At 36.5% G+C, this 21,547-nt stretch overlaps 1 protein-coding gene across 7 annotated transcripts in view; it reads right to left on the reverse strand.

Moving 5' to 3' along the window:
- RAPGEF6 (Rap guanine nucleotide exchange factor 6) overlaps nt 1-21,547 on the reverse strand; it is a 202,570-nt gene that overhangs the window by 69,008 nt on the left and 112,015 nt on the right. For all 7 annotated transcript variants that reach the window (XM_035014063.1, XM_035014064.1, XM_035014065.1 and 4 more), the window contains 8 exons: nt 21,077-21,254; nt 18,935-19,071; nt 15,595-15,753; nt 14,859-15,011; nt 10,106-10,270; nt 6,929-7,036; nt 4,633-4,836; nt 1,878-1,986 (listed from right to left, as the gene is read on the reverse strand). In XM_035014063.1, the coding sequence (XP_034869954.1) occupies nt 1,878-1,986; nt 4,633-4,836; nt 6,929-7,036; nt 10,106-10,270; nt 14,859-15,011; nt 15,595-15,753; nt 18,935-19,071; nt 21,077-21,254 (1,213 nt within the window). The remainder of the gene's footprint in view (nt 1-1,877; nt 1,987-4,632; nt 4,837-6,928; nt 7,037-10,105; nt 10,271-14,858; nt 15,012-15,594; nt 15,754-18,934; nt 19,072-21,076; nt 21,255-21,547) is intronic.

Raw genomic sequence — 21,547 nt, forward strand, 5'->3', positions numbered from 1 at the left:
TTTATTTGAGAAAGAGAGAGACAGTACACGCATGCGCGCACGCACACACACACAAGCAGAGGAAGTAGCAGAGGAAAGCAACAAGCGCATGCCCCACTAAGCAGGGAACCCAATGTGGGACTCGATCCCAGGACCCTGGGATCATGACCTGAGCTGAAGGCAGACGCTTAACTGACTGAGCCACCTGGGGACCCCTCCTACTTGCAGGTGTTCTGACTGTGAGTTCTATACAGGATGACCTAACCGTGCCACTTTTCTTCATTGCAATGCCAGAGTTACTAGGATTTTATTCCAGGTATGACATCCAGACTAAAATGCTCCATTTTTACAAATGTTTTATTAATATCCTTTCAAGATACTCTTAGGTGTTTTGTTTGGGGTAAAAGTCGCTGACCATACTTTGCCTAGGATAAGGAACAAGGTGTGGAGGACACGGGCCCCTTTTGCAGTACCACATCATGCCTACCCTGTGCCACATCCAATCTAGAGTTCTGCTGGGCAGTTGTTTCTCACCACTCAAGGAGTTCTAAGGTTGTGGCTTCTCTGCCTTCAGATCTCCTTTTTCTGTCTTCCAGGGGTCATGGTATTAACCACCAAATTTACTATCTCTATGTTTTTATACATAATAGTTGATACCATTTAGTAATTACTATGTGCTGGCAGAAAAAGTTAAAGGTGTTTGATCTGTATAAGAGCCTTATGAAATACAGCTGGAGAAAGTCAAGCTTGGAGAATCATTTGCTCTAAGTGTCAGAGCAAGCTCTGCTTTCCTTTTTACAAAATCAGAATCTTTTAAATTTAACCCACAAGTTTTGTTTCTAGATACTAGTTCAAACTCAAGAAATCCAGAAACTGTGAAGGCTTACTTATTTTACACTAAAAAGTATAGTATTGAGAAACTGCAAATAGACAGTTATGTATCAGATTTAAGAGGACATAATTCAGTTGAAAGGACTCAAGTGAAAAGAGGAAAAATACCAAATGTTTCATTTTTCACTATGACTAAGTGCAGTATAAGGAGGAGTCAAAGTGAAAAAATAAAACACACTTCCTTTTCCATAGGCACAGCTTTTAAATTCAACTCCTAGTTTTCAAATTGCAACCAAAATGACCCATATGAATTTTTCCCCCTTACTTCATAAAGACCCTTAAATTTTCTTTGATAATTTTCAAATTATTATACTGTTTTTATTGTTGCCCTTCTCAGAATTTCAGAGAATATCCTCTGGTATCTAATGAAACGAAGTTACAGTAAGTCTTCCCTAAAAGAAAACAAAACGCAAGTACAAGCTTAGTCTTTGCTTCATTCAAACAGAAGCATGATCAAAACACACTGCAGACACAGTAATCAGCATTTTTACATAGAAAGGTAGAGTACACCATTATTAAAAATCTGGAGTTCACTGATTGTTTTCCTCCATTTATTTTCACGAAACAGATAATCTGGCATTCATATTTTATTTCAGAAAGGCAGTTAAAACTTTAGCAGTACTATGATGTGCACATTAGCAGGGGAAATAAACGACTGTGACTTTTATCCTTCATTCAGATCATTCTAAGTTTCACTCACTGTGCCTCCGAGCAAAGTACATAATACCTCCTCAGAAGACATTTCATAAATGACTAACTGAACATACTTCTACACCTATTTTAAATCTTATTTCTAAAACATCAAAATAATACAAATAATGAAAAATGAAAATTCTAGAATACATAGTACCATATCTCAACATTAAGGACCCTAAAAATGTTTATTTAAGAGCTCAGAGAGAACCTGTTTACATTTTACTATTTTTTTCATTGTAATACCTTTTTTCTTTATTACCAAACAAACCAAAAAACAAACAAAAAGCCTCAGTTTTTACAACAAAACTCACCAAAAATGTTGGTCTTCACAGTAAGTGCAAGATGAGTATTATTCCTTAAAATTTCAAGGGCCTTCACAAATGTAATATTTTCAAAGTTTTGTCCATTTACTTCCATTATCTTGAGAAAAGCATTTGTAAAACAAATTATGACAAAAACAATATTAGTTACTTCTGCAACCTTAAGTTTAATGGTGAAAAAAATGAAACTTGAACAAAATGCACCCACCATATGTGAACAATGGTTATCTCTGTGAGAAGTGGGGTTACTACTTAATTATTTTTCTCTTTATTGTATTTCCCCAAATATCTACTAAAAACATTTTTTGAAAGTGCATTCCCTCTAAGATCATATTGAAGACTTTTTTTTAAAAAACACAGTATGGCTTATATATGAAGGAAAAATTTTAATGTCAGATCAGATGATAAAAATTAGTGCCTGTGTATATATGCGCAAATTTTATTGAAATCTCTAAAAGCAAATTTACTCCATTTAAGAGAGAGAACTCATTCGAAAGTGATACTCTGAAGACATCTATGTATTTCCTGACAATGAATGAACCAGCAAGTCAAGCAAAAAGCACCACTGTGATGAGTTCTTCCACATGACACGTCTCAACCTTCACAGCAGGGCTTCCCAAACTTGGCTGTACCTCAAAACCATACATAAAGTTTCTTAAAAAATACTAGTTCTAACAAAAAAGGATAAAGAGATAAACATAATGGAAAAAAAAAAAGGAGCGTACAGGACAGATATCAGGGATTGACACAATGATTCCAACAGGATAAAAGAAAGATTGAGAAGCAAAATATCATGAAAAGAAAAAAAAAAAAATCACAGAAGTAAAATTCAGAGTTGAAAAAAGTCTTGAGTCTACATACTGAACTAGTTCATCTAGTACCATGAAAAGATAATAAAGAGACTTAACACAGCCCAATGAAAATTTTGAATTCCAAGGACAGAGAACAAAGAATCTGTACGCATCACTGTGTAGTAGTGGGTGGTGGTACAAACAAACAAAGCCAGAAAAGAAAAATAAAGATTGGCTTGGACTTCTCTTGGGCCATACTAAAATAATGTGATACTTTTCTTTAACATCAAAGTTCTCAGGGAAAAAAATAACTGACCAAAGAATATCATACTCCACTGAACAAGAGCATTATCAGACATGCAAGGACACATAAAACTATAGTACCTATTGGCCCTTTTTGAGAAAAGTACCAGAAAAGGTACCAGTAGTACTAGAAGACAACTGTGAAATAAAACACAATAATGGAGACACAGGGCACAGATGAAATGGAGGTGATCAACGACATCAGTAAGACAGTTATAAATGTCTACATGGTTGTTAGTGATAAACTCACGAAACTTAATGCAAACGTCAAAAGTATTAAGATAAACAATGTTAAAAATGACTTAATAGCTAATCTAAAATTTCAGATAATTTAAAAATAACTGGGAAGACTGAGGAAAGAAGTAAAAAGCTGATAAATTTTCTCTCAAGAATGAAATCATTTGATTTTATGGTTTTCTTTTCTGTGAAGAATGAGACGCTTAAATGTATTTAAAATAAAATACTAGAACAATAAATACACTGACTCTAGAATTCTAGCTACTAGATATTCTTAATGACTACAGCGGAGTTAGGCCCAGAAATCTCTATTTTTTAAAATTTCCCTTAGGGGAAGAAGAGGATCATTATAACTCTAAATCAGTTTCTTAACCCTTTGATATTTGGGCTGGGTAACTCTTTATTGTGAGGGATGCGCTGTTGCAGCGTGTTGTAGGCTGCTCAGCAGCATCCTTAGCCTCTATCCACTAGATGCGAGTAGCAACCCCTAGGTCATGAGAATCAAAAATATCTCCAGACATGCCAAATGTTTCCTGAGGGAGAAAATCACTCCCGGTTGAGAACCCCTGCTCTGCAGTGTAGAACTTTTTATAATGTGGATGCATTCATTATTTTAAAAGGAAAGTGCATTAGTATGGTTAAAAGTTAAATAAAGCTACATTCTAAATGAGTAAATGAACTAGTAGAATTTTAAAATGAGAAAACATAACCTTCCCAAGTGATTCACCTGAACTTGAAAAACTGCTCTTTGGTGTGCCTGAGAATCACCTAGAGAGCTGTGGTAAAAACACAGATTCCTAGAGCTCATCTCTGGAGAATGTGACTAGTACGATTAATAGAACCGAGGTGGGCTTAGGAATTACATTTTTTAGTAACAAGGTTGTCAGGAATCACATCTGGGAACACATTGCTCGCCCTTTAGCTACCTGAAGTCTTAATGGAGAGAATAAATCCCCACCAACTTCTTCCTAGTGTCTCCTTTCTCCTAGTCTCTCACCTGGCTTCCTCTGCGTATGCATGTAGGTCTGTTACCAGATGAACACCTTTTAAGCTGAAACCATCACTTATGGTAATCTTTGGCCACTTACATTTAAATTTTTATTTTTTTTATTTTTAAAAAGATTTCATTCATTTGAGAGAGAGGGCACACACACAAGCAAGCACAAGTAGGGGGGGCAGAGGGAGAAACAGACTCCCTACTGAGCAGGGATTCGATCCCTGGACCCCGAGATCACAACCTCAGCTGAAGGCAGACACTTAACTGACTGAGCCACCCAGGCACCCCTCATTTTAATTTTTATTTGTATTTCCTTAAGTGGATCATGCTTACTTGAAGAAATATCACATGTGAAAAAAAGCAGCAGACATATTACTTCCAAAAAGGTTTTAATTCATGTGGGTAGTTATTTACTTACCTGATCACCACGTTTCAGTCCAGCATCAGCAGCTTTGCTACTAGGTTCTACTCCTTCAACAAAAATACCAAACCCCTTCTCACTCCCTCCGTTAAGGCTGAAATGTAGAGGGGACTCCCGGGAAGCCTTTTGCAGCACCACCTGTCTCCATTTGGCCTTTGCAGCACAGGCAATATTCAATAACCGGAGATGACCATTCATTTTCTAAAAAAGTAAAAAAGGGTATAATGCACATAAATTTATGTATCTATTCCTATAGGCTTTTAAAAATCACCTAAAATTATTAGAATCTGAGTTACCTTGATGAAATACAGATTAAAGAACATGTAAGCCAGCATAAATAAAACAGGAGGGAAAACTTCCACCCCAGAGCACTGTCAAGATGATGATCTCGCAATACAGTTTTTAAAAACTGCTCGATAATCACAGGTTAGGAAAGAGTTTAAAATGATGTCTCATTTAGAGAGGGAAGACAAAACATTACTTCTCATGGCCTGAACTTTCCTACCTTGCTCATCTCCTGGCTATTACATAAATCCAGAATCTTTATAAACCTTCATTTAAAACCTTAAAAGACCTGAACCACCTTTCTGAATACAGTCATACTGAAAGATACATTCAAGTCCCTACCTCTTCTGGGTTTATTATTCCTATATTATTTTAGATCTTTCTTAACCTTAGTAATATTCTCACTTTCAGATTTTAATACCAATTTAATATTCAACTATTCTCAAATAGCATAGTATGTGTAAATCTCATGCCCATAAAAAGCAGCTAAAGTTTCTTCAGGACAGGGGCCAAGCCTTACACCTGTTCTGATCCTATACTCCCAACACCTTGGAAGTATAAAGTAGAACTGAATAAATACCTGATGACTGAATGATATCAAAAAAGAAATCCCATGATTGTAAGGCAATATCTATTTTCCATTAGCCCAATGGAAAACCCAGATGATGGTGGTAAGCTTCTACATCCTCTTAATCAAGTTCTCCTGTCTCTGTTCACTCTTCCCATTTTGCACAGAGCTGAAGGGCTGCTGAGAAGGCTACAGGAACTAAGAGGTAAGGGAACGGACAGAAATCTGCCAGAAATCTAGAAATCCCTTTTTCAACTCAATCCACTTACACTTTGAGTAACAGCAATGGTTCTTGGGCATTTGCAATGTGCCAGGTTTTTTTTTTTCCCCCCAGATTGTTACATTCATTAGCTCATTATAATCCTTATAACAATCCCCAGAAAGTAGGGGCTACTACTTGTAAAGACAATTGCATAAAGGGCTGGGCTACTTGTCCAAGTTTACATGCCTAACAAGTGGTATAATTTGAATGTTAATTCAGGCAAACTAACTCCTGAGCTGATTATTAATTTACTTCCTAAAATTTCAAGTTGGAGGACATAAATCCAATTGCAGTTCAAAGTTTTTACGTGACAGAGTAAATGGAATTATAAATAGCAACTGTGAAAGTTAACAGGACCTTGAGGGGATTATCTTAGGTGTTGTATATTTGGAACAAGTGAAATCACATGCAGAAGGGAGACTCAGAATGCCTAATATAGCGCTGATACATAAAATAGGCCTTGAAAGTTGCATAGAGTTCAAACAGCAACACTAGAAGAAAAGAATTCAAACCTGAGAACTGGTAAAGAATATAAAATAATCTGGTTGGTTAAAATCAAGGGTGCACAGATAAAAAGACTGAAAATGTAGGTGAGGAACCTGAATATGGATGAGAAATTACTTTGGTAGGAAATACTTCAGTTTACTGACAAAGAGAGAAATATTCATCTCATTTATAGTTTAAAAACAATCTTTGGCAACAAAATGGACTAGAAAAAATACCAGAACTAAAATTAGCTAGTTATTACAATAGATGAGGCATGATGAAATGACGCTTTAAATGGGGAGTGAAAAAGGAATGGCAGACAGAAAGGGACTATAGGGAATACGGGTACTGCCACAATTAGTGACTTAGGTGACTTCAGCAACGAATGAACACCTGGGTCAGGGAATTCAAGGAAAAGAGAGAGGGGGCCCACATATACACAAGAGTTCATAAGCTTGGGTGACTGGAGATAGCATTCTCATTAGTCTTAAAACGAAAATACAAGAGTCAGGAGGAAGCCTGATTTTTGCTTGGGTTAGTGGCAGAGAATGAGCAGAATCTAGAATATAAATGTGGAGTTCTCAGAGCAGACTCAAGACACAGGAGAAGATAAAAGTTGTTCTGAGTTGCTGTTATTTGGGGATGAGGAAAATCCCTAAACCTTGAAGAAGATAAATTCTTTTGAGTCTTACTGTATCTTCCAGATTTTTTTCAAATTCCTCCAGAAATCGAGTCATAGCAGGATCACCTTCAAAATCATTAAAATGATTATTTACCCATAATAACACAATCCGTGTCACCTGTGGAAACATGAAGGAGGAAGCATACAGTTATGAAAGGCATTCTTTCTGCAGAAGTATATTCCAAAAGCATGTCCAAGAACTGAGGGTGGACGGAGCTTTATGGCTAATCCCTTCACCCCCTATCCTGCATGCAAAAGGTTCATTCTTAGAGAGAGGCATGGTTTATTTTGACCTTTTGTTTCCTGGAGGACACAAGCAACACAGAGCGCCAAGACTGTACCCTCATGAAAAAACAAAACAGACCAAAAAACCCCACCACAAACCTGCATGCTAAGCTGTAAGAAGTACACAGGATGTATACCTCAGACAGTATCCTAAAATGTGAGCTTCTAAGGGGAGGCAATCGTATCAAAAGTGTTTATATAGCCAAGCACATGTTTAACCAAAAGTCCTAACATAAGCACATCTGAACTTACTTCATTATACTGTGACTTTTCAAAGCTGTAAAGTGATTTGCTTACTTTGCGTCACAGATTAACAGAAAAGTTAATGGAAGCCGAACTGAATCATGCACCTAATAATGGAAGTAACTTAAGTTATATATTTTTTAAACTGTGGTAGAATACACATAAAAGCCACCATTTAAAACACTTTAAGGTGTACAGCTCAGTGGCATTTAGCACATTCACAATGGTGTGCAACTGTCACCACTCCCTAGTTCCAGAACATTTTTATCACCCCAAAAGAAAACCCCATTCCGGTTACGGAGCCACCTCACTTTCTGCCCTCTCTCCAAGCAGCCACTAATATGCTTTTCTGTCTCTGTGTATTTTGCCTATGTTGGATATTTCATACAAAATGTGACCTTTCGTGTCTGGCTTCTCTCACTTAGCATTACGTTTTCAAGGTTCATCCATGTTGCAGCTTGTACTACTTTTCCCTTTTATGGCTGAGTAACGTTTCATTACATGGCTATACCACAGTTTGTTACCCATCCACCAGTTTACGGACGTTTGGGTTGTCTCTACCTTTTGGCTATTGTCAGTAGTGCTATGAACATCTGTATCTAAGTTTCTGTTTGCACACCTGTTTTCAGTCCTTATGGATAAATACCTAGGAGGAGAACTGTGGGGCTATCTGGTAATTCTAAGTTTTACTTTTTGAAGAAATGCTGGACTGTTTTCCAGAGCAGCTATAACATTTTACGTTACTACCAACAATGTATGGGAATTCCATTTTCTCCACATCCATATCCTGGCGATGCTTGTTACTTCCTTTCCTTTTTAAAAGCCATCCTAGTCGGTGTGAAGTAGAATCTCACTGTGGTTTTGATTTGCATTTCCCTATGAATAATGGTGTTGAGGGGCGCCTGGGTGGCTCAGTTGGTTAAGCAACTGCCTTCGGCTCAGGTCATGATCCTGGAGTCCCGGGATCGAGTCCCGCATCGGACTCCCTGCTCAGCGGGGAGTCTGCTTCTCCCTCTGATCCTCCCCCTCTCATGCTCTCTGTCTCCCATTCTCTCTCAGATAAATAAAAAAATAAAATTAAATTAAAAAAAAAAATAATGGTGTTGAACATCTTTTTCATGTGTTTGCTAGCCATTTATATATCTTCTTTGGAAAATAGTCTTGGACAAAAGGCTTGAATAGACTATTTTCCAAAGAAGAAATATAAATGGCTAGCAAACACATTTCTATGTTGTGTTCTCTTTTTGCTGTTGAACTGCAAGGGTTCTTTATACATTCTGGATATTAGACCCTTATCAGATATAAGATTTGCAAATATATTTCTTCCATTCCACTTGTCTTTTCTTTCAATTTAAGGCTTTAATTTTGATGAAGTTTAATTTATGTTTTTTGTCCTTTGTTGTTTGTGCTTTGGATAGCATATCTCAAATCCAAGGTCATGGTTTTTCTTTTTTTTAAGTTTTAAAAGAAAAGGTTTTATTTTTGTAAAAACAGCACGTCATTGTAAAGATTTAAACAATACATATGAATACAAAAAAAGTTTAAGAAGGTCATGATTTTTTAACCTCTTCTTTTAAGAGTTTTATAGTCTTAGCTCCTGTATTTAGGGTCTCTGACTCATTTTGAGTTAATTTTGTATATAGTGTAAGGTAATGGTCCAATTTCATTCTTTTGCATGTGAATATCTAGTTGTCCCTCACTCATATTTTTGTTCATTCTTCAGCATACCTTTATCTCCTCAGGCACTCAAGTAACTACATGTAACTCCCAAGGGGGTGGGGAGGCAAGCCTGTAGTTTAAAACACTTTAGTTTCCTAAACAATGGAATTCCAGAGTCCAGGTACATCTAACTATTTCTTTTAAGATATAACTCAGATGATGGACACTGGGGAGAGTATGTGTTGTGCTGAGCGCTGTGTATTGTTTAAGACTGATGAATCACACACCTGTACCCCTGAAACAAATAATACATTATATGTTAATAATTTAAAAAAAGACATAACTCAGAAAGACATACCAAGCAATTATGACCCTACTTTTATTTTTCTTAAAATAAGAACTTCCTACCAATTTGCTGAGGTATTGCTAGTCTTTCCACTGAATGTACAAACAGCCTGTGAAATAAGGTAAGATGATTTAAAATAGCAATGTTTAATGCAAAAAAAAAAAAATACTTAAATGTAGATTAAAATAAGTCACAACAGAGAGATATTAAGATCTAAAAGACTAATTGTTTTAAAATGATTATGAAGTCTTTAACTCAAAAATCAACATATTTCTATTTTGGGGCTTACAAACAATCTAAGCTCCCCTGAAAATATTTTACTTGGTGAATATTCTTTCTAAACTATTAAGTTTTAAGTGTTTTACTGATCTCCTTCAGAAACAAACATTTTGATAAAGTTCAAAAATACTCTTATGCAGCTCTCACGTTTTCTGAGTTTATTACTATACCACAGACTATTTCAGTTATTAACTTTAAAGGCTTATATCCACTTTTTAACATGCTTTTTTCCACAAAAGTAACTAAGTAGAGCTATGTTTTTTAGGTGAAGTTAATTTTGTTATCAAAATAAATATTTATCAACTGTAAAAGGTTTTATGAATAAAATTTATAGGTTAAAATCACTTCCATGCCCTTCATATTTATAAAACCAACCTTATCCCGTAAATTGTCAATTTTAAACCATTCCAGTAGTTTGATCCCAACATCCAAAGGACTTGGAAGAAATGTCCTGTAAGTTAGTAGGAAATCTTCTATATAAGTTGGGTCCACAATAGAATGTTCTTCTATTAAATGCATAATGAGACGCTCAGGTGTTGCCTAAAAATCCAAGGATAGAAAAGATCATAAAATAAACAAATAGCTGAGGAAACAAAGAACTCTACTGATTACTTCCTTTGTAGTCACTCTATTACACAATTCCTCAAAGCAGAGTTTCACTGTTAAAATACTTAGCAGTGGGAGAAGGTAGTCTTTACAGGTTGCAATCCACCAGCACCCAGAGGTTGAAAGAGAGAAAAGGCAGAGGATGAAAATACCCAACAACATTTACTCAGTTTTAGCTGTTTTAATTGTCATTTTATCCTAGCAGGGCTTTTGAAATTCAGTGATTTACCCCGGTTGTGGCCTTTTTCTACAATTGGGGTGGGGGTGGGGGGGAATGACACCTTAAGCCACCAGATGGAATAAGTCCGAGTTAAACTTAAAAAACAAAACAAAGCAAAACAAAACGAAAAACCTTTCCTCTAAATTTAATCATCTTCAAATCTCTTCTGCCCCAGGCTATAGGAACAACGTACCAGTTCAAGACAGTGTGTTTTGTTGTTTTTATTTCCTAGAAAAGAAGTTTCTTTTTCTATAGTTTCTCCATGCTAGTTCACCATCTTGAGAGGAACCAGAAGTTCTATATATAGTTTTTACATTAATTCAGAGTTTTAACTACTTGCCTGTCTCCAGATTTATAAAAAGGAATGTAAACAACATTTATCTACAGCTCTGCTTTAAGCTTCTGAATCAATGTTAAAATTTATTACCTTTGCAGCCTTTTCAAAAGTGTGTACACAGAACAAATGTAAAGATAAACCAGATGTTAAACCAAATATAAAAACCAACTGTTGTACATAACCTCAAATTTCAATTCACCCAAACAACTTCACTGGTGAGAATAACTGTATGGTAAACATACATCAATACTAACAATGTTATCTAAGAATTTACTTTAAAAAAGGTATATAAATCATTTCTCTAGAAGGAAGTCAAAGTAAGGTTTTTCATATAACATATTTAAGGGATAAGGCAACCACAGGTCATTCCTATTCTTCTTCCACCCTCCAAAACAATCTAAGTCAAAGAGTACCAAATTGGGCTTAACTTTCAAAGGCCAATCTTGAGTTGAGGTATTTAAACCTGGTTCTTAGATTTACGTATAATTAAGTTGGGGGAGGAACTGATCAACATGTTAAAGAAAGTTTATTATTCTGACTAGCTAAATCACTGGGGCAGGATACCTGTAGACACTAAGCCATATTTTCAAAACTATATTTAAAGGTGAGCCCCATAGTCATGCAGAAGCATGTCACCAAAGGGCTCACTAGTATCCAACAAGGTGGGATTCTGGGAGACAGGGTGAGCAGAGTTGGCAGGCAAGGAAGATGACTGAAATGGTGACACTAGCATGACAGAGACTGGTTACAATGAGCAAGTAAGTGAATACACAGAGCATAACAAGAGCCACTGCAGGAGAAGGCATTTACAAATATGAAAAGAGAAAGGCCAGGAAAAACTGTGGCACAGCACTGCAACTCGGTATGCTCGTACGAACTCATGATTATTATAAACAGATGGAGACATATACAAAGTTATATATGCATATGCATTTACTGTAAATATACATTTAATACAAATATACTATATAGTAAATACACATCTTTCCTTGCTGTGTCTGATCAGAGGTTCTGAAAGCAATGACACCGTGCTCGCTTCGGCAGCACATATACTAAAAGCAATGACACCTAAGTAGGAATGAAAGACTAAGTGCCAAGATCTTGGGTGGTTGTTGTTGGTTTTTTTTTTTTTAAAGATTTTATTCATTTATTTGAGAGAGTGAGCAAGAGCGCATGAGAGAAAGAGAGACAGAAAGACAGACAGACACAGTGGGAGGGGGCAACGGGAGGGGGAGAAGCAGACTGCCCACTGAGCAGGGAGCCCGACTCAGGGCTCGATCCCGGGATCCTGGGATCATGACCTGAGCCGAAAGCAGACGCTTAACCAACTGAGCCCCCCAGGGGTCCCTAAAAGATTTTATTTTTATGTAATCTCTCCACCCAATTGAGGCTCAAACCCACAACCCTAAGATCAAGAGTCGCATGTTCCACCAACTCAGCCAGCCACGCTCCCCAAAGATCTTAGTTTTTAAATGCTATTCTCCACGAGTAGGATCTAGGGCTCTCTGGAGAAATGGCTGATTCCAAAGCTGGAACAGGAAAAGCACAAGATGAGCCTGAACACCTTGTTTTGCCAGATAATAGGAAAGCTCTAAAAAAATGATGGGGACATGTCAAAAGGATATAGGAGTCAGCCTTATGAAAGTCCCATTGGCCAAATCTGGGACAACCTGACCACTGGAACAACAATGATGGTGAGAGAGTACAACACACAAATCCATGCCAGAATAACTGAGTGATGGGGGAAAAGATAATATTCATCCTTAGAGAAAAAGATAATAAATGTAAAAAAAAAAAAAAAAAAAAAAAGGGCGGGGGGAGAAAATCACCATTTCAGGCAGAAGTCAATGGAAGACTGGAGGACAGAAGTTAGCAGGATTTACTGACACTATGTCAAAATATCTCTCCTCCAAACACTGAACAATTACAAAGGGTATAATGGTGACTTGATAATGAACAAATATGACAGACATCAACATGACCAGATGACTGAGGTAGATTTCACCAATGGTGGGACAGGTTGACATTACATGCTCCCTGATATGATGCACTGAGAAGAATAAGATATCATTTCTGTGGAATTCCTGCTAGAAAAGCATGACTTGTGTCTGCTCATGAGGAAACATTGGAAAGATCCACACTGAGGATGACACTACAGAATAAAAGGTGTGTATTCTTTATAACTGCTGAGAATATGAACTGTTTCTAGGTGAGATGCTGGATGAGAAAGGACAAAGCCATTGCTGGGATAGTCGGTGAAAATCTAAATAGGGTCTGTGGGCTGAATGGTTGTACTGTATCAATTTTTATTTCCCAACTTGAAGGGTTCCATGGTGTTGGAGAGTGTTGTTTTTAGGAAATACACAATGGAATATTTAGGAGTGATGCATCAGGCTTGAAGACTGTTCTCAAATGACTCAGAGAAAGATTGCTGACAATGGAGAAAGTGCAGTGAAATGCTAACGAGCAGTTGGGGATTCTGAGTGAGGGAGCGCAATACTGTTCTTGCAACTATTATCTAAGGTTGTAATTATTTAAAGAATTAAAAAAACATGAACCCCCATAAAAAGGTAGTCTATGGCAATCCACCCGTATGTTCATCTTTTCTACATATAAAGCTTATATTTATCAGTTTAGGAAAAGAAAAAGTGTTGCAGAATAGCCTGACTCCTGAGGAAAAATGGATCTGACATCAGTCCTTCACATTATTTAATAAGTTCATGCATTTGTAATGAATAATAACACATTTATTTATTTTGCAACCAAGACTAGGTTGAAAAGAGAAATGGTTATACGTTTTTATTTCCTCTACTTCAACTATAATTTCTCTATTTTACAATCTAGAGATCTTCCAAGAGACAGGGTATTGGGAGAGGGGGAGGAGGGAGACAAGGGGGCAAGTGGAGGGGGTAGGGGAGAGGGAGCTACAGAAAACAGTATGGGGTTTAATATTCAGACTCTACAATGTACTAAGGCTTTTGGTTTACTCATTTAGTCCTAATAAAGCCCTGTCATATCATTTTCAGATAAGAAAACTGAGGTTCAGAGAAGATAATGCCTATTTCAATGCCATAAATACCCAGTAAGCACTCTGCATCTTCATCTACCGCTTTCATACTTTTGTGATTAGTCCTTTAATTTTTTTTTTAAAGATTTTAATTTATTTATTTGATAGAGAGAGACAAAGAGGGAGAGGGAACACAGGCAGGGGGAGTGGGAAAGGGAGAAGCAAGCTTCCCACACAGCACGGAGCCCGATGTGGGGCTCCTGGGATCATGACCCGAGCCAAAGGCAGACGCTTAACAAGTGAGCCACCTAGGCACCCCTAGTCCTTTCATTTTCTGTTTTGTTTCTAAATACTGCTGGTTTTTTTTTTTAAGTTCCAAAAGTTTTTATTTAAATTCCAGTTAACATACAGTGTAATATTAGTTTCAGGTGTACAATTCAGTGATTCATCACTTACATACAACACCCAGTGCTCATTGCAACAAGTGCCCTCCTTAATACCCTTCACCCATTTAACCCATCTCTCCAACGACTTCCCCATGCAGCAACCCTCAGTTTGTTCTCTACAGTTAAGAGTCTGTTTCTTGGTTTGCCTTCCCACCCCCTAACGTCCATTAGTTTCTTCCTTAAATTCACATAGGAGTGAAATCATATGGTATTTCTTTCTCTGGCTTACTGCTGTGTTTGACGAAATTAACTCCCATTGTCAATGGATCATAAAATGCATTTGGAAAGGAAAACTTTGACCAGTGTATTCTAAAATAATATCCTACCCATACTGATATTAAATGGCAATGTCACGCTTATTAAAGTGTGTAAAACCCAACGCAGAAAAAAGCAAAACCAACACATTCTAAAGTTAGTGAATTATCTTGCACTGCACAAAAAGTGGCTCAAAGCCTTATAAACAAGAAAGCTTTATTCTATCAGTGACTAGAATAATAAATAAAAACACCCACCTTGATTACAATGTGTCCTTTCCTGGTTCCACTCCGATCTAGTTCACGGTGCTCATGCACCATAACAATTTCTCCCTCTTCCTCAACTTTATGGGTATTTTTCTCCACATGATTTAAAATTCTCCAATAATCCTGCTGGGCTATGCAGACAAACTGTCCAAGAATAACATGGGGACAGTTAATGAACCTGTAGTACATAAATGTATCACTATGCACCAAGGCAGAGCACAAAGGTAAGAAATCAAGTGGCATCAGTTCTCTTTTATTCAATCCCTTTAACCCTTAACAAAAATCAAGGTAAAATAAATAATTCACATACAAAGAGACCAAAGAGGTTAAATCCTTTTGAATTCTGCTCTAAAAGGAGAAGTGAACATCTACTTCTCTCAAAACTGACGCTAGGCAAAGAAAACATGAAGCAGGAGTAAGTTAGAAACAACTCAGAAGTTCCTATTTCTTTCCTTTATTTAAAAAAAAAAAAGGACTAAACTGGCTGGCTATTACCCAACAGAGATTTAACAAACCAACATTTCGTATCATCTCTTCTAAAAATTTATACTTTGTTCAATTCCACAAATGTCTGAGTCAGACACAAAATCTAGTTTCCTTTTATTAACTGTGAGCTTCTGAAAACTCCCAATTCTCAAATCAAGCTATTTTATTTTGAGGAAGAAAAAACAGTCTCGGCCATTTTAAATCAACAAATGAGAATACAAGAGCAAAGAGAGAAACTTACCTGACAATCATCTACTTTAGTCCTAACAACTCCATGCATGTATTGCTTATCCAGAGTGGGAGTAATTCCAAAACTATTTCCCATAAAGAGATTTTCAACTTTTCCATCTGGATGAGTGATTTCTACAGTGCCGTTTAAAATAACATACCATGAGTCAAGCTACAGAGAAAAAAAAAGGTTTTAAGAATCTTTTTAAAAAGATAGTTTATACGTTAACTTTGAAAAATAATCAACACATAGAACTTGTATATTTTTAAAAAGAAAAAGATCTGGTTATATTACTTTATACTGTCAGAAAACAACCTATGCCTGTTTATGCAAACTAATAAAGCTTATTTTACTCTTTCTTCTTTTAGTCACCAAATGACATCAGGGGGACCTTCATAATTGACCAAATACTCGGAGAAAAATGATGTAATGGTTAAAACCACAAGCTCCTGAAATCTGTATTCAAACCCTGCCACTAACAGGGTGAGTGACTCTGGGCAAGTTATTTAACCTCTCCGTGCCCCTGTTTCTTGATTTCTAAGTGGGCTTAACAAGAGTACCTATCGTAGGACCTTTGTCTTAATGAAACGAGTTTATACATACTAAGCTACATACACACTGAGTGCTTAGAACAGTGCCTAGGGCATGGCCAGCACTCAAAAGAAAAAAAAAAAAAAAAAGATAGCCAGCAATTAATTCAGAAAGACAACTAAAACCCTGAATTTTAAGGCATAGTTGACAAAATACTGAAAATTTCTCTTAATGTTAAGAAAATATTGCCTTCATTTATATAGCAACATATGATGCTCCTAGAAGTTAACTTGATATGTATCAGTGAAAGACGACTTATTCTCCTTTAGTATACCTCTTATCAGCCTACACTTTCAACAGTTTAAAGGTGATTCAAGGGAAACCTGGAGTATCAGTTCTGAAGGAGAATCAGTAGCAAAAAATTTTTTTTCAAAAGCGTGTCTTTGGGTTATTTCAAATATGAAATTCACTCACTGTGCAATTTGTGGATAACAATTTACTTGAGAACAAGGGCTGTGTCTAGTTTTTCCACCGCTACACTCCCTGTGTCTAGAACAGTACCAGGCACAAAGTAGGCACACAGCAAATTTTTGCTGACAGAACTGTGGAAAATTAAGAGAATACAAAAATTTGTGGAAAAGTTCTCCAAAATTCCATTTTACATAGATGTTGTTAGAAGTTTAGTTTCTCTGTTTATATTACTTTATACTGTTGAAATAGTTATTAGACTGTCTTGCCTTTTAAGAAAATTTAATACTATAATTCATTTGTTCATGAAACTTTTTTTTTTTTTTGAAGATTGTACTGATTTATTTGACAGAGCGAGACACAGTGAGAGAGGGAACACAAGCAGGGGGAGTGGGAGAGGGAGAAGCAGGCTTCCCACTGAGCAGGGAGCCCAATGAGGGGCTCGATCCCAGGACCCTGGGATCAGGACCTGAGCCGAAGGCAGACGCTTAACGACTGAGCCACCCAGGCGGCCCCCGCTTTTTTTGGGAGTATTTTTATTTATTTTTATTATTTATTAATCTTTCAATATTATTTTTTAAAGATTTTATTTATTTATTTAAATTTTTATTGTTATGTTAATCACCATACATTACATCATTAGTTTTTGATGGAGTGTTCCATGATTCATTGTTTGTGCATAACAACCAGTGCTCCATGCAGAACGTGCCCTCTTTAATATCCATCACCAGGCTAACCCATCCTTCCACTCCTCTCCCCTCTAGAACCCTCAGTTTGTTTTTCAGAGTCCATTGTCTCTCATGGTTTGTCTCCCCCTCCGATTTCCCCCCCTTCATTCTTCCCCTCCTGCTATCTTCTTTTTTTTTTTTCTTAACATATATTGCATTATTTGTTTCAGAGGTACAGATCTGAGATTCAACAGTCTTGCACAATTCACAGCGCTTACCAGAGCACATACCCTCCCCAGTGTCTATCACCCAGTCACCCCATCCCTCCCACCCCACCCCCCACTCCAGCAACCCTCAGTTTGTTTCCTGAGATTAAGAATTCCTCATATCAGTGAGGTCATATGATATATGTCTTTCTCTTTTTGACTTATTTCGCTCAGCATAATACCCTCCAGGTCCGTTGCAAATGGCAAGATCTCATTCCTTTTGATGGCTGCATAATGTTCCATTGTATATATATATACCACATCTTCTTTATCCATTCATCTGTTGATGGACATCTTGGCTCTTTCCACAGTTTGGCTATTGTGGACACTGCTGCTATAAACATCGGGGTGCACGTACCCCTTCAGATCCCTACATTTGTATCTTTGCCCCCCCCCCTTTTTTTTTAAAGATTTTACTTATTTGACAGAGACACAGCAAAAGAGGGAGAAACTTCTTTTCTTGAGTATATCCTGCCAGATGTTTAGGATACGGGGAAAAAACATGTAAATAAAGCTAGAGATAAGGCCCCTGCTTTCAGAGAGATTCCATCAAATTTTAAAATACTTGAATACCTACATATTACATTTGTAGGCATAAAATAATTAACAACTGATTACTGAATTACATTTTAGTCATTTCCAATAAATATAAATATGCTGCAATGAACATCTTTTGGCATTAACTCTGAGTTTTATATTATGTACTGAACAAAGACACTCATAATGAGTGAAATAGGATAGAGACTGTTAATTCTTCAAGGCCCATGTTAAAAATTTCTAAAAGACTTTCCAGAAATGCTGTTTATATTCCAGCTAGCAGTGTATGACAATTTTCATTGACTGATATATCAGCATTTTTATCAGTTTGATAAGAAAAACTGAAGTAATTCCTAACAGCAGTAATTCCTCTGCATCCTCCCCTCACCTACCCAAGGTTACCAGCCAAACATTTCTAAACAGAGAACTGCCACCACATAAATGCCTCAACTGACAGCATTTCACCAGGAGGCATAGATATCAATATGTTTTACTTTTTTTTTTTAATGTATAACACAGAAAATGGATAAGGAGAGTGAGTAAATATTTTAAATAATGACATAAATATACAAATAGAATGATTAAGAATTTTTTTAAGTATTACAACTTGAGAAGTAAAAACAAATTTAGTTCAATGAATGTTATTTATTGAATATCTATTCTATCCTAGGTTCACTGCTGGGAAATAAAAATTAAGACAACGTAAAGCCAAAACAAAAATAAAAACTTGTTATTTTTAGAAATTACAACAAACCCAAACTCAGCATTCATGTAAAACATCATATAAATTTCAAAGGTCAAGATTTACATAAGTTTATAGAAATTAAATCATTCTAAAAATTTGCTCCCACACTAAATAATATGCAACATTTGCTAGCCTACCTCTTGCCCATCTTCAAGAATAATAGCTCCAGCCTGCTCTACCACTTCAAAAATCATCACTGAGCAGAGTTCTCTCCTTACAGACATGGTCATGTTTGCAAAAGCAGGGAGCTGGTGCATAAACTCCAGTAATTGTTCTAGTTAAAAAAAAAAAAGAAAAGAAAAGAAAAAGAAATTTTGGTATAGACACCATCAAGACTATACTTTAAAGATCCAGTAAAATCTAAAATTGAATACCCAATTTTCTAATCAACTTATGAATTTATCTGTTAACATTGAGCAACCAAGGTATGAGATGACTGTTGGTTAAAAAAACAAAACAAAACAATGATTTAACAGATATTTCAGAATCACACCAAAAAATAGGCATATTGGAAGATAGCCAGAATTCACAACCTCCAGAGAGAACCAGAAACCCATCTCCTACCCTGATATGTCACTCCATGGTAGTTAAGTTAGTGATGTCTTTCCATCTAACAGATTAGCAAAAAAGTCTTTTTTCTAGTTCTTATCGGGATAGAATAAAAAAAAAAGTTATTAATAAATGTCAACAATTAAGCAACGAAGGATAACAAATTTGAGTTCTAGTTCCAAACTGTTGAAGCAACTGCAAGGTAACTCTCTTTATAACCAACAAATGTTTATGAGTGCCTGCTTCAGGGCAACATTACTGGTACAGATACATGAGTATTAAGATAAATATAAGGGAAAAACACATATACAAGCAGTCAGCTAAGGGATGAAAAAGAATTAACTATAAGGTGCTATTTACCGACATAATTGGGAGATAATTATATTTCAATTCTTAAAAAACTGTGAAAAGAGCACCGTATACAATTCTTTATCATTAAAAATGCACTTTCAGTTTCTGTCCAGGTACTATTCATAACATGAGTCTAAACTGCAAGTTAATTAACAATATTATGTCATTAGAATGGCAAGGAATGTTCAAATGTACTGATCTTTACTCACACAGATTATGATTTTTAGTAGTAGCATCTTCTGATTTGAATGACAGCAATATGGCTATTATAAAAGGGAAGTCTAGGATAAAATCTTAATTGAATCCTAACAATATATAATGACACTAAGTAATCTTTGTTCTTAAAGAAAACATTAGCATCTTTAGCAGTTCAACCTCCCAAAGTGATTAGTTCTGTAAGAAATAAAAGGAAAATTCATAAACTTTTATCCAAAAATTATATACATTTTTTTTTCAAGCTAGACAAGTAAAAAGATGACTTCTGATAACATGTGAAAATTTTTTAAAAAGCTAGACATCAGACACTGTTGTACTATATCTTAAATACCTTATGGTCATGAAGAGGGAAATTACTTTAATGCAGTCAAGCTTTTGTTTTATAATCGGGAGCAGCCAGAATATGAGGGCTATCTGCTTGTGACATCTATCACCCCAGTAACCACCAGCATTGACTGAGATGATCTGCCTGGCTAGGCAGGTGTCCCCTTCCTCCCTGACTGTTCCATGTGCAGCCCTCTGCAAGTTGTGCGCTCAGTTCAAGAGGATGAACCTCCCTGATAAAGGATGGCTGTTATTTGGTCAGTGGTATACCACTAGCTATACTCCCCTGCTGTATCTTCCAAACAAACTCTCAAATTGGGGCAGCCAGCCTCCAAGATGGCTCCAAAGCTCTGATTATTCATGATCTTATGCAGTGCCCTCCCATGTTGTATTACGGTTACTCTGTGTGACATTCCTGAGGCAAAATCATAAAAGACAATGTGGCATCTGCCTTACTCTCCCTTGGATTACCTGACTTGGGAGAAACCAACTGCTACACTGTGAGAATATTTAAGAGCCCATGGAGAGGCCCACACAGCAGGAACTGAGGTCTTGTACTAAAAGCCATGTGAGTAGCCACACTGTAAGTATATCCTCTAGCTCAGCCCAGTGAAGCCTCAGTTAACTGTAACCCCTGACATCCTGACTACAACTTCATGAGAAACTGAGCCAGAACCACTCAGCTATGCTGCTCAGGGATTCCTGACCCACGAAACCTATGAGAAAATAAACATGTTATTTTAAGCTGCTAAGCTTCAGGTATTTTGTTATGCAGCAAGAAGTTAACTATATATAAATAAAACTATAAAATTCTTATTGTGAACAGATGTATTTCTTACCAATGTCATCATCAGTTTTGTCTGCAGGTTCTTTCTCGAGACATTCTCGAACAAGATCTCGCCCCTGTAGTGGATCTGTTCGATCAATCTCTTCATCTTCCTCTTCTTCATCTTCAGAATCAACGGGTCCTTCTGGGAGACGTGTTAAATCTACATCTCCTACCTCACTTTCCGTAGCCTACAGAAAGAAATCTTGATCGATTATGTTATAAAAATTGTATGTCACAGCCCAAATTAATCAAAACTACTCCTCCCTAACACTATAAAGAATCAGGCAATACTGTGTTATATCAAAAGCAAAACAATACTTATTTATAAAAGGCTTCTCTCTGCCCGAAAAGACAGGCTCATGGTGATATCCAGATGATAAATCTGAGCCAGTAAGTTTATAAAATGGTCAAGAGATGTAAACACCTGGATTAGTAACCTGTTTTCCAAATAACATGTGTATTTCTTAGAAGTATAACAGTT

This window comes from Mirounga leonina, unplaced genomic scaffold (assembly GCF_011800145.1).
Source record: "Mirounga leonina isolate KUSES-001 unplaced genomic scaffold, KU_Mleo_1.0 Mir_168, whole genome shotgun sequence".
NCBI lineage: Eukaryota > Metazoa > Chordata > Mammalia > Carnivora > Phocidae > Mirounga > Mirounga leonina.